General features: G+C 41.1%; 1 protein-coding gene across 1 annotated transcript in view; it reads left to right on the forward strand.

Moving 5' to 3' along the window:
• Positions 1-16,274, forward strand: part of sobpa (sine oculis binding protein homolog (Drosophila) a) — a 38,671-nt gene extending 22,397 nt beyond the window's left edge. The window contains exons 5-7 of the mRNA XM_068339505.1: positions 2,655-2,750; positions 7,166-9,224; positions 11,001-16,274. Of these exons, the coding sequence (XP_068195606.1) occupies positions 2,655-2,750; positions 7,166-9,223 (2,154 nt within the window). The 3' untranslated portion in view covers position 9,224; positions 11,001-16,274. The remainder of the gene's footprint in view (positions 1-2,654; positions 2,751-7,165; positions 9,225-11,000) is intronic.
• Positions 16,275-18,452: the final 2,178 nt, after the last annotated feature.

Here is an 18,452-nt window from a genome sequence, read left to right on the forward strand (position 1 = left end):
TTACCTGGAGGTAGAAGCCAATGGAAATGAGGGAAAACTCAATCAGTCATTGGATAAAATTACACAGCACATCTGCCCTTTGGTGTTGAGCTGGAGGCCACATTATCATGACAAATCAAAGGTTACTGTGAGCCTTCTAAAGTGGAACATGAGATGGAACAGAAGCGCTGCAGGACGGCGGCTCACCTGTCTGTTAGCGGCTCCGTGTGAAATGTCAGAGTGGGAGCAGCGAGCTGCACGACCAGCGTGTCTAACTGCAGTTAAATCTCTGTCTTGGATAGAAGTGTGTTTCTTGACTTGAGCTCTGCGGTACAGGAGTGTTTCCTTTGATGGAACACAATGGAGCAATCTGGCATTGTGACGGACAAAGCTGCCGTCACCTCTTTGGGGTGAGATTGCTCACGCCTGCTGGAGCAGCGTGGACATAATGGAGTAGAGGAGGACCTGGCTTCTCCTCCAGCTGGGGGAGTTTTCTATCTAAATAGTACATCGATGGAAATGTAAAATGAAACCCACTGTCCTTTGACTTACGTAATTATTTGTTGAAGAATTCTTTATGTTACTGTGAGATTTCTATCAAATGTGGAACATTAATTAATTAACCCCCCCCAAAAAAGAATTTGAGTAGTTTTCTTGCATTTAAAGTTATTTCACACTGAATCAGTCGATCAATTATACCAACAGCTTCCACAAAATGATTCATATATGTTGATCATGACAATAAATAAAATTAAAAAATTCAGCTAATTAAAATAGAAACTTCCATTAAAGGATTTTATAGTGGATTTTATATATCCAAAATAATATCTGCTACTGTAGATATTATTAATACTGTAACACAGAGGCGTTTTCAATGGATTTGCTGAAAGCAGAAAAACGTTTTTATTTGTTATTCTAAAAACTCTGTGTTATCATGACAACACTATTAAATAAATCTGTGTCTACAGATGTACAAAATGAACCCATATTGTAGTACTGTACTGTGTGAGCGTCTCCAGGGTGGGGCGCAGCTTCGTCTTTCTTTACTCTGATCAGCCTGTAAATATGTTTTGACATTTTCCAGAAGGAAAAATACACATGTAAATAAATACACTTGGAATATACTGTGCACATTGATTTTTTTTTTAAACCCATAATTATGAGCAGCAGAGGGGGAGAAACCCCAAAAGCATTTGCCTCTGATTCAGCAAACGACTGACATTCTCTATTTCCCTCACTTTTTGAAAGCGACTTCAAACGTGTCGACAGACTGGCTGCATTTTTACCAGTTATGACGTCGTCCAGTAGCATCAGTACAATACATAGTACAGCTACAGACGCTAGCGTGTGCTGCTGATGTCATCTAGTGTGGCCACAAGGTTGGCTGTGGGGCTAATCGTCTTGGAATCAGGCCAGCGACGTGTGGTGAGGTTCATGGCTGGGGGGGGGGCACCAAATTCATCATAATTAGATTTACAAAAACATGAACCTGCAGTTTAGCTTATTCACCGTTTAATTACCAACAGGTCATTTTTAAAGTCTCACAGCAGAATTATTTACACATACAAACTGTAAGAATTAGCATATTTGATTAAAACTAACATCATGTTGTTTCCTACATGTTTATATGTTATGTTTACTGATAAAGGAAGTCCATGCGTCGCTCCTTCAGAATAAAAGCATTGAAAACGTTTTGAGTTCAGGTACGTAATCCTCCATTTTTATAATAAGGCAAGGCGAGAGGAAAACAAATTGATGGCTGCTCTTCACCATAGATTGTAGTTTACTGTCACTTCTTCTACGGCTGAATCCCTGGGATCACCAGCGCCCCCTACCATGAGGCGGGAGAACTGCGTGCCTCACTTCGTGCCTTTTCCCAGCGGTTTCAGTACCGCTCAACTCCAGAAAGACGTTACACACATGCAGTTGTTGACAAAAAAACTCTACATTATATACATTAGCTAAATAATGGGAATTTTAGTTCATAGAACAAACGTGTTAAAACATTTTAATAGTGACATATAGAGAGATAGCATTACGGTCTCACTGTTCAGCTACCAGCACAGCTAGTGGAGTCACTGATCGATCCATGGTGATCAATGACTCACCACAGGTCTCTGATCAGTGGTAAATGTGAAAAGTCAGAGATTTTGTGTAAAAATAATCTAAAGTTGTTGATGTTAAATAGAAAATATCTTTATAATACACATCACTGGATGAATATAACTAATTAATTTCTTCCATTTTTCATTTCTTTCTTTCATGAGGGCAGGTGAAGTCGTGCCCCCCCCCCCCCAGTCACTGAATCAGACTATTATAAGGTTAAACCTGTGGATTAGAATAGTCCTCATAGTGATTCGTGTAGGATATATTGATCTGTGATAGTGATGTCATGATGTTTGAATGAACACACTGCACAAGAGCACTTTGAATGTCTGAACTAAACGTGTTCTCCTTAGCCATGCACATGCATGCACACACACACACACACACACTCACACACACACTGTCTGGTTGATTGGTTTCCTGTAGAAACCAATGGCTGCTCACCCACTCAACATTTCTGTTCATCTTTCTCTGTGTTGTTTTCCATTCCTGAGTTTCCTTGTTGCTTCTGTTCACCTGTTTATTTTTGTCCATTCGTAAAAAGAAGCCATTATTTCTCCCCCCCCCAGGCGAGAGACGACGATGGCCTCGGTGGGAAATTACCCCAGCACAGCTTTACTCAAGACACGCCCAGGCTTGTCTTCAAGACAAACAGCGATGTGCTTGTAAGGACCATAACCATTTAACACCAGATAGAGTTTAACTGTCATTAATGTGTTTTGATGTTGTCTTTTTGTTAACAGTGTATAATTTCCTCCTGACATGTCAATGGACTGTTTCATATTTGGGCATCAACATAAAAGTCAGCTCCAGATTAACAGACAGTCCACAGGCGGTACTTATGGTTTGACATGAAATTTGCATATATTTTAATTTGAGTTTTTCATAACTGTTTTCATACATAATCAATTGCTTTGTCCATTTTCTTTACATGTTCTATTCAGTACCTTCTGTTGTTGTTTTTGTTTTTTAGGAATTAATGGCTCGTCTGGAAATTAAACGAACATATACTGTAATACCAACAGATAACTGGTCAAACTAAACTGGTTAGTTTACCTGGAATGAATGGAATGCTTGTATTTATTGAACTCAGACCCAACATTTCCATTTGATCCAATCAGACATAAATCTAAATCTAGCTGACGAAGATGTTCACACCATCCTGCCTCTCCATTACTTCAGCCACACATGGGTGTTGGTTCCACGTTTGTCGTCCTGTTTACAGAAACCACCTGAACTAAAATCACCGGACACAGATCAACATCTAACTTAGTGGATTCATTCCTGGCACCCACAAAATTAAAGTTTTTACCTTACTGTAATCTCTTTGTTATAACCTCCTTGATTTGGGATTAGAAAAATAGAATCTTTCAAATCAGTTTATCAAGTATAAGATCAAACTAGATTGAATAGTTGATGACAAATTGTGAGTTATTGTCATTTGTTTAACCAGCAAATTACTTTCTGTAGATGAAATTGCAGTCCTCTCTGACCCACAGTAAACAGGCAGTTCAACAGGCAGTAGAACAGACAGTACAGCACAAAGTACAGACTATATAACTAAATATAAACTAAATGTTATTTAGGCCATGACAATTAATTGTAATCTAATCTAATAATGTAATCTCATCTAATTCTATCTAAATGAAGACCTACACTAAAGAAGTAGTCAGAAAGGCTTCAAGCAGTACCTGCTCCAAACAAACCAAAAAGAAAATCTGAAACACCTTTTATGGATTAAATAAACATTTAATGTTTGTTGGTGAGTTTTATCTTTAGAGATAAATCGGCCAGCTGTGTTCCTGTTTCCAGTCTTTGTGCTACAATAAGTTTGATCATCCCGTCTGATTCTCAGCAAGACAACAATGATATTTCTCCGAGGTATCACCTTGTTGTTGTTTCCTTTAAACACACGGGACGAATCAACAACCACACGCCAGCAGAGACGTTCAGTCTGCTGCAGCGGCATTCACACACCATCCAGCAGGGCTGTCATCATTCTTACACCTGCAGCTATTTTACTCACTGTGTGTGTGTGTGTGTGTCTGTGTGTGTGTGTGTGTGTGTGTGTGTGTGTGTGTGTGTGTGTGCATGCGTGCGTGTGTGTGTGTGTGAGAGAGAGAGATGAAATATAGTGTAATTGAGCTTCACCTGGCCAAGTGAGAATGGCCTTTGTGTGTCACATTTGTAGTGAGTGATGGTGATGGCTGTGTGTGATGGGACAGGCCTCACAGGAAGTGTGTGTCTGGTCTTCTTTAGCCGTTATGTAAAGGTTAATCTCATCACGCTGCACTTTAAAGAGGGGACACAGTCAGTACCAGGAAAACATACCATATGAAGCAGGTATGTTTCCATTTTACTAAGCCAGTTAATTATAAGCTTCATGATAGATATTTCAATAAATGAGATCACTGTAAACTGATATTTTGGCTAATCATAGCGTATCAACATTTTGCAGATTGTCTGTTGAATGCTGCCAAAGTTTAATTTTCTTATGTAATTGTGTTTTCTTTTTCCAGTGGACCAGGTGCATTATGATGGCAGACTAATGATACACGATCTAGTTTTTGGAACGCGTCCACAGCACAACAAGCCCAGTCTTTCTGCTGGATTTGAATTGTCTAGGGAATATTCTATATTCTGCTGCAGATTATTTGGACACGACTTGACCAAAAAGAAAAATCTGTTGACCTTCTCTCTTTGAGTACCTGGTCCATTTACATTGGGTTAAGCTTTAAGTTTTGCCCTTTGTGATTTTACCAGCAATCTACAGATTGATTTGAAAAGCCTCTCGTGAAAACCTGAAACCTCTGCAACATCTTGAACTCTCCAGCTGCTTGAATCTCTTCTTAAATCTTTTCAATATCAGATTCTCTTCCATCTCCTGACTATTGAAATGTTTTCTTCTTCATCTCTTGAAGCTTTAACGTCATTCTTGGCAACCTGTTGCTGTATATCCTACTGCTATCTCTTTAGTCCAGCTATTTAACACTCTTTATCCCATCCCCAAAGAGCCCCTTAAGAGGAACCTCACCTAGCTTAATGTAAACTAATCATATACTAGAGTAGATGTTGTTCACTCTTGAGATTCACCTATGTCAGTGGTCTGGTCAGGGGGTCAGAGGTTGACTGGAGGCTGAAAATGATGATTTTTGAGTTGGTTTTATTCGTTCGGAATCAAAATAATTGTTGTAATGCAGATGGTTAAGCTGGAAAACGGTACTTGCTTGTTGGCCTCGGTGGAAATAAATGACCATAATTACATTGAACTGCAAACATCTGTGTACAGAGTGGGGAGAGAGAAAAGGCACAACTCCATTAGCGTAATGTGCAGTGAAATTTCACTCACTGTGCAGAAAGGCGTTAAGTGCTCTCCATCTGTTTTTCTGAGTCAAGGAAAATTTCAGCACATTTATTATTTACAGTATCCTGGACCGAACATTATCCAGCTCAACTTGTGAGAGAACCTTTTTGACTTTTACAGTTCACAGCTCATTGAATTAAGACTGAATGAACAGTGAATTCATTAGAACGGCGAACCCTTTGCAAACCATCATGGATTAAAATGTTCTCTCTATGCGGACGACATGATGTTTTACACGCGCAGTAGTTACAAGACAGCCCGATATGCATTCTTTTTAAATCAAGATCATTTTTACACTGCACCTCCCAAACAGCCCATATTAGTCCAGGTTTAGCTGCTGCCAGACAGGATTCTGCCAAATAGGCTAATGTTGCTTTGCAGCGCGCTAAAGGAGTTTATCTACTTTCTGGTTTACATCCCTCAACTTATTAACATTCAGCTAAGGGGCTAAAGGGTCTGTGTGATGGATGGATGTCGTTGAGGGGTCTGACAACTGATTAATGCCTTAATTATCTTCGGCGAGGACCTGCCACTCCTCCCAGAGCTGACAGAGTGAGCTGTGTGTGGTCTAACGAGTGGCGCCGTGTTCAGGGCTCGCCCACCGCTATCTACTCTACTAGGGTCACATTCATTTTCTTTCCAAAGAAAAATTTTTACTTTTTGTGCTGAAAAGGTGTAAAGTAGTCATGAAACAGTGCAGCAGGGAGTTTTGGGATCTTTGCCAATCCAATAAGGAAGAAAGACAACGTCTCAGTGAGGATTGTGGTCCACGCTCTGCATGCAGATTCCTCCTCGTCACTGAATGTGTGACAAATTAAACAGTGGATCTGAATTTTGTATCATCATTCCAATCACAGCAATAATACATAAAAACATAATAATCTATAGAACATAGTATTTAATTTAGATTTAAAAATGTGTGACTCCATTTTTAATGTTTTTTTTTAATTACCAAGAAGAGAATGAAGGTGAAAATGATCGCATTCAGAAAATCCTACTTACATCACATACAAATTCTGTTATTTAGTGAGTGTAAAGGACAGAATTAGAAAGTTCTGCACTAGACTGCTGGAACAATTCCCCTGGTTTAAATCTGTTACAGATTTAAAGTAAAGCGTTACCAGTCGTGATCTGAAATGCAAAATACTGCAAAGCTGAACCTTTACATGTAATTCAACCTTTAGAATAAAAATAAATGTGAAATTGCAGACGACCTTATAGTGGTAGAGTATATTCAAACTGACTTAATTGTAGTGTCTGTAGCTTAGTTTGCCCACACTTTAATACTGAGTGTTAAGGGAATGTTTTTTCTTGGTGCTTCAGGCATCGTCTCTTCAGGATCTGTGTTTATGAGACTGCAAGGATCTTTATTGCTAACAGAAGGTGAAAATGGGCATTTCTTGTTAGGATAGAATTTAAAGACAGCCGCTTTAATTCTACTTAGCAGCTCAACGCCATCAGGCACACATTTAGACGCATGCACAAACGCATACCTGCGTTCATAAATCAAATACATACAAATTTTAAAGTTAAACGTCCGCTTTTGACTGATCTCATCTTTTTCAAATGTGTTTACCTCCAGATGGTTTTGAGGCTGAGCTTCATCATACTAGGGTACTTCAGAGAACATTATGCAGCATTTAATCAAAAACAAATTAGAAGTGTATGCTGACAGGTGCTGATGCACTGTGCACACTGTCTGTGTTTTTGTTGCAGGTGTGTGACTGGTGCAAACACATTCGCCACACTAAGGAGTACCTGGACTTTGGAGCTGGAGAACGGAGGCTGCAGTTCTGCAGTGCCAAATGTCTGAACCAATATAAGATGGACATTTTCTATAAGGAAACCCAGGCTGCACTGCCTGGAGCACTGTGCAACCCCGGACATGGGCCTAGCGGGGAGAGTAAGCTAGACTGTGGTGGAGGGGTGCAGTTACTCACTCCTGAATCTTGGGGGACGCCATTAACGGACCTCCGGCGTAAAGCTCCCTCACCTGGGGGGCCATCCACCACCTCTGCTTTGGCTCCCTCCACCTCGTCTGCCACCTCACCCTCAGACATCGTGGCTGTCTGCTCACCATCCTCCTCATCTTCAGCCAAGATCCCCACACCCAGACCCCATGAGAGTCCCTCACTTCCCCCTCCACCTGTTCCCACTTTGCACCCGCCTGTTGGAGTCCCCTCTGGTAGCCCTCCAATGGTAATGACACACCGGGGACCCATGCCTCTGCCTCTGTTCATGGAGCATCAAATGATGCAACAGATGCGTCCACCATTTCTGCGTCCCTCTGCCCACTCTGCAGGACCCAATAGCCCCCTGTCAAACCCTATTATCCCTGGTATTGGTCCACCACCTCCTCCAAGGACCCTCGGTCCAACATCAAGTCCCATGCACAGGCCCCTCCTCTCTCCACATATGCACCCTTCATCCAATCCTAATGCTGGCATGATGCCCCCCCACCCAGGTCTCCCCTTACCGGGCCTACCCCCTTTTCCTCCAATCAACATGATGCCCAATGGACGCATTCCTCTACCACCAGTGATGAACTTTGGCATGCCATCCTTGGCCCCATTGGTACCCCCACCAACTCTTTTGGTCCCTTACCCTGTTATTGTACCCCTGCCAGTCCCAATCCCTATCCCAATCCCTATTCCCATCAGCCCCAAATCTTCTAGGGACCAATCTGAGAGAGGTGGATCTGTTCGGAACGCACCAGAGTCATCTGAAGCATCAGCCTCTGGGCCACGTTCTCCAGGTTTGTCTGGACGGGATAGAGGTGAGCAGAAAGTAGAGCGTGTTGATAGAGACTGTCCCTCCCCTCTACGCTCAGAGACAAGCAGAGTGGAATTGGTGGACTTGACAGTGAAAGCAGAGGCCAATTTGAGCAACATGTGTCTGACTAGTGACCCTAGACTGATGGATGGAGTCATTGATCTAACTGTGGGCCAGAGGTCATTCCAACAGCAGGTAATACAGAAGATGCAACCTGGGGTCAAGATCAAAGTAGAGGCAGAGGCTGAAGCAAGGTCTCCACCAGCTGCTGGGCTTGGAAGAGAAGGGATGGGTTGTCATGATAGGGGAGGAGGGGTCCTCTCACAGTGTCTCCTCAGTGCTACAGAGGTGGAGGGGTCCACAGTCCCATACATATCTGAATTGTCAGGCCCACCCTCCAGCAACAGCAGCCCTTCATCCAATGCTGATCCTCCAGTGAACAAGCCACACCCCTGTATCTCCAAAATTACCACTCCACCCTTATCCAACATCACACGGACCCACCACCAAACCTTCCCCCAGCTCCAAAGTAGTCCTGCTGCCCCATGTAATGTCATAGTCAATGGTACGGGTTGGCATTCACTCCCTGCTCCTGCCTTTGAGCCTTGCCCTGACAGAAACGGAGACCATGTCACAGGAGAAGGAAAGGCTGAGGATAAGCCAGCCAATAGGGAGCTAGAGCATGAAGCACTGAAAGAGAACAATTGCTCAGTGGGGGACTGGGAAGTGGGGAAACGTGGCCCACTGCCAGATGAGATGGGAGATGCACTGGAGGGTAAGCCAGACCCTGACTCAAACTTCGAGGAAGGTGAGCATGCCTTTTCCTTGCCACTGCTGTCCACCGGAGGCTGTGTGGTTATCCAGCCTGTGCCAAAGCCTGGTGTTGACAAGACGGCCATACTATCCTGCTCCATCAGCGCCCCTTTGTCTGCAGCTGGGAGCCCTGAGCTGGAGCCGCCGCTGAAGAGGAGGTGTCTGCGAATTCGCAATCAAAACAAATGAGGTGGGCATTGACATTTTTTATGTGTCAGTCTCCAGGCATCACTTATAAATTGTCTGAAATATCTACTTATTATATACTCATTATTATGATTTTAACATTTTTTGAAACTCTTACAAAAGGCTTATGTAGCATGATAATTTTGAAATTGAAGTGAGTCTAGATAGTATAGACTCACATACTAGTCTATTCTAGTATATAGACTAGTCTATACTAGTACAGACCAGTTTATGTACTAGTATAGACTAGTATATAGACTAGTATACTAGTATAGACTCAAATACTAGCATAGACTAGTATATGAGTCTATGCTAGCATATATACTAGTCTATACAAGTATATGACTAGTTTATACTATACAAGTATATGACTAGTATAGACTGTACAAGTAGTATATGACTAGTATAGACTATACTAGTATATACGTAGACTAGTCTATACTAGCATAGACTAGTCTACCTACTAGTATAGACTAGAAGGTAGACTAGTCTATACTAGTATAAAGACTAGTCTATACTGTTATAGACCAGTATAGACACCATGACTGTTGAGGGATTCTTGTATAAGCACAACGTTGGACCTGCTACACTGGCTTTACTGACTAGTCTATACTAGTATTTATAGTCTATACAAGTATTTTTGTAAAAGTATTTGTACAAAAATACAAGTTTTTTGTGTGCAGTAACACAAGTTGTTTTGTGACATGTTTAAATGTCTCTTCGGAGCAAGAAGGTTCTGGATTTAAATCCTGACCAAGGACCATCTTGCATGTTCTCCCTCTATCAGTCACTGGTTCCTTCCACAGTGAACCGACAACTCTAAATCACTCTAAGATGTGAATGTGAATGTGACCATGTGACGAATTCATGACATGTCAGGGGTAAACCCTACCTATTGCCCAATGTCTACTCGGATAGTCTTTGGAAGGACAAGCGGTTACAGACGATGAATGGATGAATGGATGGATGGATAGATGGCTGTGTGGATGGATGGATGGATGGATGGATGGATGGATGGGTGGGTGGATGGATGGATGGATGGATGGATGGATGGGTGGGTGGATGGATGGATGGATGGATGGATGGATGGATGGATGGGTGGGTGGATGGATGGATGGATGGATGATGGATGCCAACACATTATCTTAAAATCTACACTTCTCATTCCTGGTGAGCCGTCATATTACTGATTTTTCCAGAGAGATTACTTGTTGCTTTACTGTGACTTGCAGATTGCCTCCATGAGATTCAGAATGGAAATGGGAAGTCTTTCATGACAGAGGATTAATTCAGTGCATTAATACAGATTTAATGATGCACTCCTTGAGTTGTTAATTAAATGAAATTGTATTGAAGAGCAATTGAAGACCAATTCAAGTTGTGTTAGCATGAGTTGAGTGCTCTGAATTAGAGTAATTAATAATGACAAAAGATGGAAATCGGGCCCCATGCTCCGTTAGCCCAGCAGAAAGCAGCTGAAATTAATCATGAAGAAAGCTGAATATTTTTTTCTCTATCTCACCTTTTCCAAGGGCTTCCTTTGAAAAATCTACTGCAAAGTACTGATTATTTCGTTTCATTCTTTATTTACACATAATGTTTGCATATAGACCTTGAAGTAAGAAGCAGTGCTAAAAATTAATATTTTCTCACATTTTATCCTTTCTATCACCATAACTGTTGTGTGGTTCTTGTATAAGCACAATGTTGGACCTGCTACACTGGCTTTACAAAAAAGTCTTTGGGTTCAAACTAATTCTGCTGTCATTGTGTTCCTCAGATGGATGTTCTGAGGACTACAGTGCAATCATCAACACCTTCAAATTCCACTCTTCCCAGCTACACCGCCACACGTTTCCCTACCCTCACTCATCGTCTGTTCTACCAGCACCACAAATCGCCTTTGACGACTGACGAGAGTCCATTTAAACGTGTTGATGTGTATCATAGTAGAGCAGACTGGTTTTCTTCTGCTCTGTTGGCAGACATTCTAATGGACTGGACTTTCAAAGACCTGGTGTTTCCAGCAGGATCGTTTGACCTTTGAACTGCAGACAGCATCCCTGAATCAAGAAGACTACCCCTCTACTTCTCTCTTCTCAGCCTGCGTCGGCTCTTTTAGCCTGTTGTTAGTCTGTGCTCTCTGTTTGGTCTGTGCTCTCTGTTACGGGGAACATGCTGTAGAGTGTTTTATTTAAAGGAGCTGCTGGGACATCAGAGAAGGAGATCGTAGAGAGATTTCCATCCCTCAGTGGAAGGTTTCCAACCTGGTGCCACGCCACAGGTACAAACTCCCTGCTCCTGTAAATGTTATTTTATGTCTCTTACAGTTTGTCATCAAGGCATAAACAGATTTCACCAGTTTAGATTTTAAAGCTGCAAAGTTCTGCGCACCCGTATTTACCTTTGCTTGTGCACAACCAGCATAAAGTTTGTGTTGGCCTGACACCACGTGTTCTGGATGATCTGTAAAGAAGCACAAGTAGGGACACAAGTAATTCACTATAACCGTCAAGACGTTCTAAGAAGATAGAGGCAAACAAAGAGTCGTTGGACATGAAATCACCAGTTGTGTTGAGTCACTCTAACAGAATCAGCACATATGAGGAGAAAATATGAACCTTCACCAGCAAGCAATGAGTGTGTGGGTGGAATCATGCAATTTGTGCCCTTTTTCTGTGGCTTGTAATAGTTTGCTCTCAATCTTAACTGAATTGAAATGTATCTTGTTATACAAGAATGAGACAGAGACGCATCATTTTTACTATTGACAGTTTGACACCCTCCGTCATGTTGTGTGCAGGCCTGTGAGATGAGCTCTGCTAGTAGCAGTAATAGCTGCCGTCTTCAAAGTTTACTGGGAAGACAAGGAACTGCGGAAACTGTGCAACCAGGAAAAAAGTACTTGTTACTGCAGGCTAGTTCTCAGTCTTTTCTATAATGCATCACCAGGGATGTTCCTATAATGGGTTACTTTTAGATTGACTCACTGCAATGAATTTCGAGGGGCAGAGGGGGAAACACGGCTTTCATGAATAATTCTTTCGGGACCTAGAGGAAAACTTGCTTAAGTAGCTCTAACGAAACAAAAAAGACAAAGTTTAAAACTTGCACCAGTTCTGCTACTTTCTTTTGATTTTGCCAATTATTTCTATTTTAAATTTAAGGCCAAATATACACATGTTGTATACATATAGTGTTTGATTTGCTGCAATGCTGTAATTACAACTTTGGGCAGTTTGCGTACATGAAACACAACTGTCATCCCTCCGTTTCGATCCGATCCAGTTACACTGAAGCCTGAGTGTGTGAGTCGAGACTCCGTCAAACGAAGCCAGCATTTAGTTTCCGCTCTTATGGATGAGGGTCATTGTGAGAGTCAGAGTGGAATTATCATATGCCAAATGCCTTTAGTGTGCTGAAGAAAACATGTCAGTGAAAACAATTTGATTCTGAAGATTAGACCAGATAATATATAGTTGCCAAAATAATAATTACTTGTTTTAAAAATATGGAAGAAAATTATTGGAAAGCACAAATGGACGTTGAAAGCAGCATTAAAGCTCGCTGTTGTTTCTCTTTACGGTTTGCTCAAGTCATAAAGTCCTTGAGGTGAAATACAAATCTAGACTTGACTGATCCCTTACATCAGATGTATACATTACATTTAATCATGTTTCCACCAGCCGTACTTTCACTTTATTCTGACAGAATGACACCTTTGTGACGTTTTGGGACACTTTTCGCTGTGATGACTCAAACCGTGTTGCGGTGATTTGCGTTGCCATTATTGGTTTTTCAGTGTGGAGCTTTGCTGGGCTCCAGTGTGGCGTTAAAGCACGCCCGGAACGCCCACATGTGGGATGTGGTGACATCTTGCCGAGCTCAGCCAACCCTCAAACAAATGTGTGCTTTGAGGCTGAACTCACATCCAGGAGTCCCGAGAGAAAAACGCTCTTAAAATCCACACGTGTTCAGCTTTCAGTGTTCAAATCAGTGTGGCCAGAAATGTATTTTCTATGACCTTGTTTTCAGATGCTGGTGTGTTACTGATACCCTTCTGATAGCCTTTGATGGATGACATAATAGAAGACTTTTATTATGAATTCAAAGGAAATTGAATGGATTAAAACTGAATGAGTAGAATTAGTAAAAATATCATCATTTTATCCTTAAAATACAATCCTTATGTGAGGAAAAATCCTCACAACTCAAAACAGGCTAGGTTTTTCTTATTGTCTTTAACTGACATCCTGTACACAGGTTATAAAATCACAGCCAACAACAACCTTGTGTTTTGAAGATTCTCGATCTGTTTTTCTTTAACAGCTTTGCTACTTTTAATTACTACCCAACGTGGATATCGTATCGTTTTAAACACCTGGTGTTGAAAAAGTGTCAATGATTTTTTACGGCGTTGCTGCAGGAAGGAAGTCCGAGCAGAAACGGCCTCATTGAGACGTTAACTGTCAGACAGGAAGCTGCAGACAGCCGGCTGAATATCTGTGTCCCAGCAAACGGCTCCATTCTGCTCAGAGCAAAAGGAGCGGCAGGAACGAAATGTGTTCATCCTCAGTTTTACATCCATTCCCTTCTCTACCGGTAACAGCCTGGATCAACCTGCTGCTTTTAAATGTTAATGATGGTGTCATCAGCATCAGCGGATAGTCATTTGAACGGCGATGCAACGCGTTGATCCAGACTGAGTCCAGCAAAACCGTCACATGTTTAAGAAAAAGCCCCAAACGTGTGATTGCTCGGCTCCGATCATACATGTGTCCACCTGTGACAAGCATTCGCCTGCAGGACTCACACTCCACACATGCACGGTGCACAAGAGTCATTAAACTGTGTGAATGTGATTCCGGAGCTCAGTTGAAGAGCGTTGAAGCAGCGAGCAGCGTTTAGTGCAATCTGTTGGAGGGTCATTTAGGCTCAGGCCTGTCAGGTCCGCGCTCTGGAGCCCCATTTCCTTCATTTCCCTCCGAGAAAAGGCAGCGGCGTGCTCCATCTCTTCTTTCTGCTGAGCTGTAGTCGTCCTCAAATAGAGATATCCCTTCTTTGTAATCCCTTAAGACACATCTAATAGACACCACATTCCTCCAGCTTCTAATAATTGTAATGAAGCAACTGCTTTCCTTCTCAAAACAAATAATTCTCTGTTATCGAGAAAAGAGAAATGATGGAGAGATGATGGATGAACGGAGCAATCAGAACCATTAACCCTTTCAGTTAACCTGACCTTATTCAGTTAACTGATGTTTAAACTATCTGTAGATCCTGTTTCTTATTACTTTTTAATTCTCTATATTCATTATATTGTATGAATTCTGCAGAGGACATGACCTCAGCATCCTCAGTGGTAGCTACCTTTAACAAACCTGTTCCAGCTCCGTCTGTCGACAGATTACTCCTGTGTGTTGTGTTGAGGGAGGTCGGAGACAGAGACTGTGATGTTGTTCTTCACTCTGAAGCTGTCTCCTTGTTAGCTCTTCTCTTTATCGCCACAGGCTAAAGCGTACGCTGCACTCAAAGACAGGAAAGAGTGTCAGCGCCGATGGAAGCCCAGGTGTCAGTGTTTTAATATATGACATGTAGTCTGATAATTGTGTAATTAAGCTGGGGGATAAATGATCGTCTTGTTATCAGGTTGCCATAAAATGTTCTTGTCTCATTTATAATAATGAGAGGTTGAGCTCTTCTCCAGGTTGAGCTCTTCTCTAGCGCCACCCTCAGGACAAAGTCTTTACTACGAACAGAGAATACCTAAAACTCAAGGCCAGGTTTCCTTTGGTCTCACAGTGTGATGATCACATGTTGGTTAGCTTGGCTTAGCTTAAAGATTTGAAACTGAAAACAACTAGCAGAGGTTAAAAGAAATAATAATCAGCAGCTGTAAAACACAAATTAACATGCTAAATTTGATCTGTTTCCAGTCTTTATGCTAAACTAGCTTGTCTTTTCCCAAATATATGCTCTTAAGAGATAATGACTGTGCTGCCCTTTTTCTTACTTTTGTTATAAAATGATAATTTTGGGCTGATTTTAATTTAATTTTAGGCTGATTTCCCCGAATTCCTCCCCTTATCCTTAAGGAATCTAATCCTGTATCTGGTGGGGACATAATTCTAAATGAGGAACTCCTCGAATCTTTTGTTTTGTCTGGTTTTTCTCCCGCTTGACTCCTACACACACATTCAGACACACACACAGACACAACAACATGCATGTTATGTCTGACCCTAAACTGCCCCATGTTGTGTTGGCATTGGAAATGTTGAGACAGACTTGAAGACGTGAGAGTCAGACTCTATTCTGGACCGCCGAGTCGGGCTTTATGAGGGCAACCAGACTTGTGACAAATCTCCAGCATTCCTTTTTAGCTGACGGACTGCAGGTCTGAATTATGCAATGACATTTAACCCCAACCCTGATATAGATGACAAAATACAACATGACATGACATCATGTTACTGTTCACAAACAGAGAAGTTGCCTTAACTCTTGCTTGTATAATCCACAGTTAAGACAATGATGCTCACCTGTAAAGAAGACTGTCCCTTCTTTGTACAAAATGAAATATACCAGAAACAACAACTTTGTTATCTTGATAGTGTCAATGTATACATGATCCGCTTTTCTGCAACTTGTAAGAACCCTCACATTTTTGCTCCCTTCCCCTCCAAACTCCTTGTTCCTAAACATGCAATCTGTTCAGCGTTTAAACTTGTGGTTGACTGTCAATCTTTTTGTGTACATTTTATAGTATTTATTTATTGTTGACAAGTTTTGCATTTGAAAATAATAAAAAATGAAGGCAGTTTGACCGAAGATACTATGTAAATGCCTGGTGAATGGTGCAAAGCATTTTTTTAATTATTAAAAATGACAAAACGATGATCCAAGGAGATGAACTTATGACTTTTTATTATGACGTTGTAACATGTACATAACATGTGGCCAAAATTGCTTTGAAAAATTATCATTTTTTTGTGTTGTAACAGTATTTGTTTTATCAAGTGAATTGCTCATGAAGACAAATAAATAAAACACAACCTTGTTTCGGATGGGTCTTATCTGCTGGTGTACAACGAACCTGCACAGCTGGAATTTTAAAAGAGCACAGAAGTCTACATTTCTTTCAGCTCGATTTAATATAATCTTATAATCACATGATTTATGTCGTCTGTGAACATTCAACGTTTAGTGGAAAACTCAATTCAAAAACATTACTATTAACTCATAGTCTGTTAAACTGTACCAAAAAACTCAGTTTCCTGTTTGAAGCTCCCTTTAAATGCATTGGCTGCTCTGCTGCCTCCTTGTCCGGCACCTTCCTGTTCTAACCTAAGCTGTAATGGAGTCACCTCCACAGAAGTGTGGCGCCCTCTGCTGGTGCGGAAGCTGCAGGTGCAGCCTGAGAAGAGCTTTGCTGGCCCATGATTGTCCAGCTCACCCTCAAAATCCAAGAGATTGCTCCAAGAGCCATAGCTTAGCTTTCCAAAACGGTTTTTTTTTTTCCCCAAACCAACAGAACATAAATAAATACAATAAGGAAACAGAACAAGGAAAGTTATACAGTTAATAGTAACAACAGAATTAAATGCACATTGAACAAATGAAAGGCGTTTCTGGGAGATCTGTCTTTTCCAGTCACTCCAATATTCTTTAAATTTAGTCTTTCGGAGTCTCAGTGTAGAGGTAATCCTTTCCATTACGTAAATTTCATAAATTGCATCATACCAGTTCTCTAGGGATGGGGCACCAGTTTCTGGTGATTGTTTTCCATGCTGCCACACTCAATATACCTGGATTAAAAGTGTCCCAATAGTAATATACGCTCATTTTCAGTGAAGTAACACATATTTTTATATTCTGTTACTTCTAGTGGTTCAAATACATGTACGGGTGATGGTTGGTCTCAGCTCTGTAGGATAGAAATGTGAATTTAATGGTCTCTAGCGCCAGCTTGTGGCACTTGGAAGTATTGAGCTGAAGAGAAAAGGCTTCATCAGGGGAAGGTATGAAGGCAATAAAACAATAAAACACACAATAAAACATGTAAATACAGCAAATGTGTTTGTGTGTGTGCATGTGTGTGTGTGTGTGTGTGTGTGTGTGTGTGTGTGTGTGTGTGTGTGTGTGTGTGTGTGTGTGTGTGTGTCTGTGTGTGCAGATACACACACAGTATACATTATATGGAAATAGGAATGCTAATAATACATACATACATTTTTAATACTGACAATAAAGCTCTATTTTTACACGTTTTCTTATCGTAGAGGGACAAATACATTTGTCTGACCACTAACAGTAACACATGAGGTTTCCTACTGTGACAATTTGAAGTTTACAGAAGATTCCACTCTGACCGGAGGCAGACTGGACTTGTAGACCTGTCGGCCCCGTGCTACCAAGAACTCCAATCAATGATAACTTGGTGCTTTTGCTGAAACAACGTATGTTGTTGTTGATGTTTTGACTTTTCTCTAATTGATCAAGTATTTCTTTTATTCCATAGAAGTTGCCGTTGTCACATTACAAAACCTTCAACATGAAAAAAAATGAGAAAGAAATGTTTTATAATCAACATGATGGGATGGTTTCAGGTTTTCTACGAGGCAGCAAATATACAAGAATGAAAGAGAAATTGCGTTCATCCCTCCATCTACATCAACACTGACTGAAATCACAAAACCAATTGCTTTGCCAATTTTTAAAATATGAGAATTGTATGGGTATCTTCTCTTTCAGTGACCTCTTTATCCACATGTACTGCTTTTAAACCTCTGATCAGTAAATATAACCTTTTTGTTATCTCCAGGTTTGCGGTCTTAAAAAGGACAACTGCACATTTTTCATTTGTCCTCTGAGGATTTATCACAGTGATGAGAAGCCAGAGAAACAGACGGCGCTAACATTCAGACTGTGTAATTACATCCTCAGATCAGATCCCCCAACTCTCACCAAAATTAAAGTGATGGGAGGAGGAACTGTGGTTGGAAAAAAAGTCCAACTAGAGGTTGGTTTCACTTCTTGTACTTTTCTCAACCTCATACAATGTAAAGCCGTACATTCAAGGTGAAGCTGAACCATCAAAGTACATTACTGGAGCCTGTGAACGATGAGCTTCTACCCCTATGGATTTAACCCTTTTTTTGTCATTTTCAAAATGACAGGATTTTGAAAAACACATTTTTAAGATCACGTCACAACTTAAAAATGATGATGA

The sequence above is a fragment of the Antennarius striatus genome, chromosome 17 (genome assembly GCF_040054535.1).
Source record: "Antennarius striatus isolate MH-2024 chromosome 17, ASM4005453v1, whole genome shotgun sequence".
In the NCBI taxonomy this organism is placed as follows: Eukaryota; Metazoa; Chordata; class Actinopteri; order Lophiiformes; family Antennariidae; genus Antennarius; species Antennarius striatus.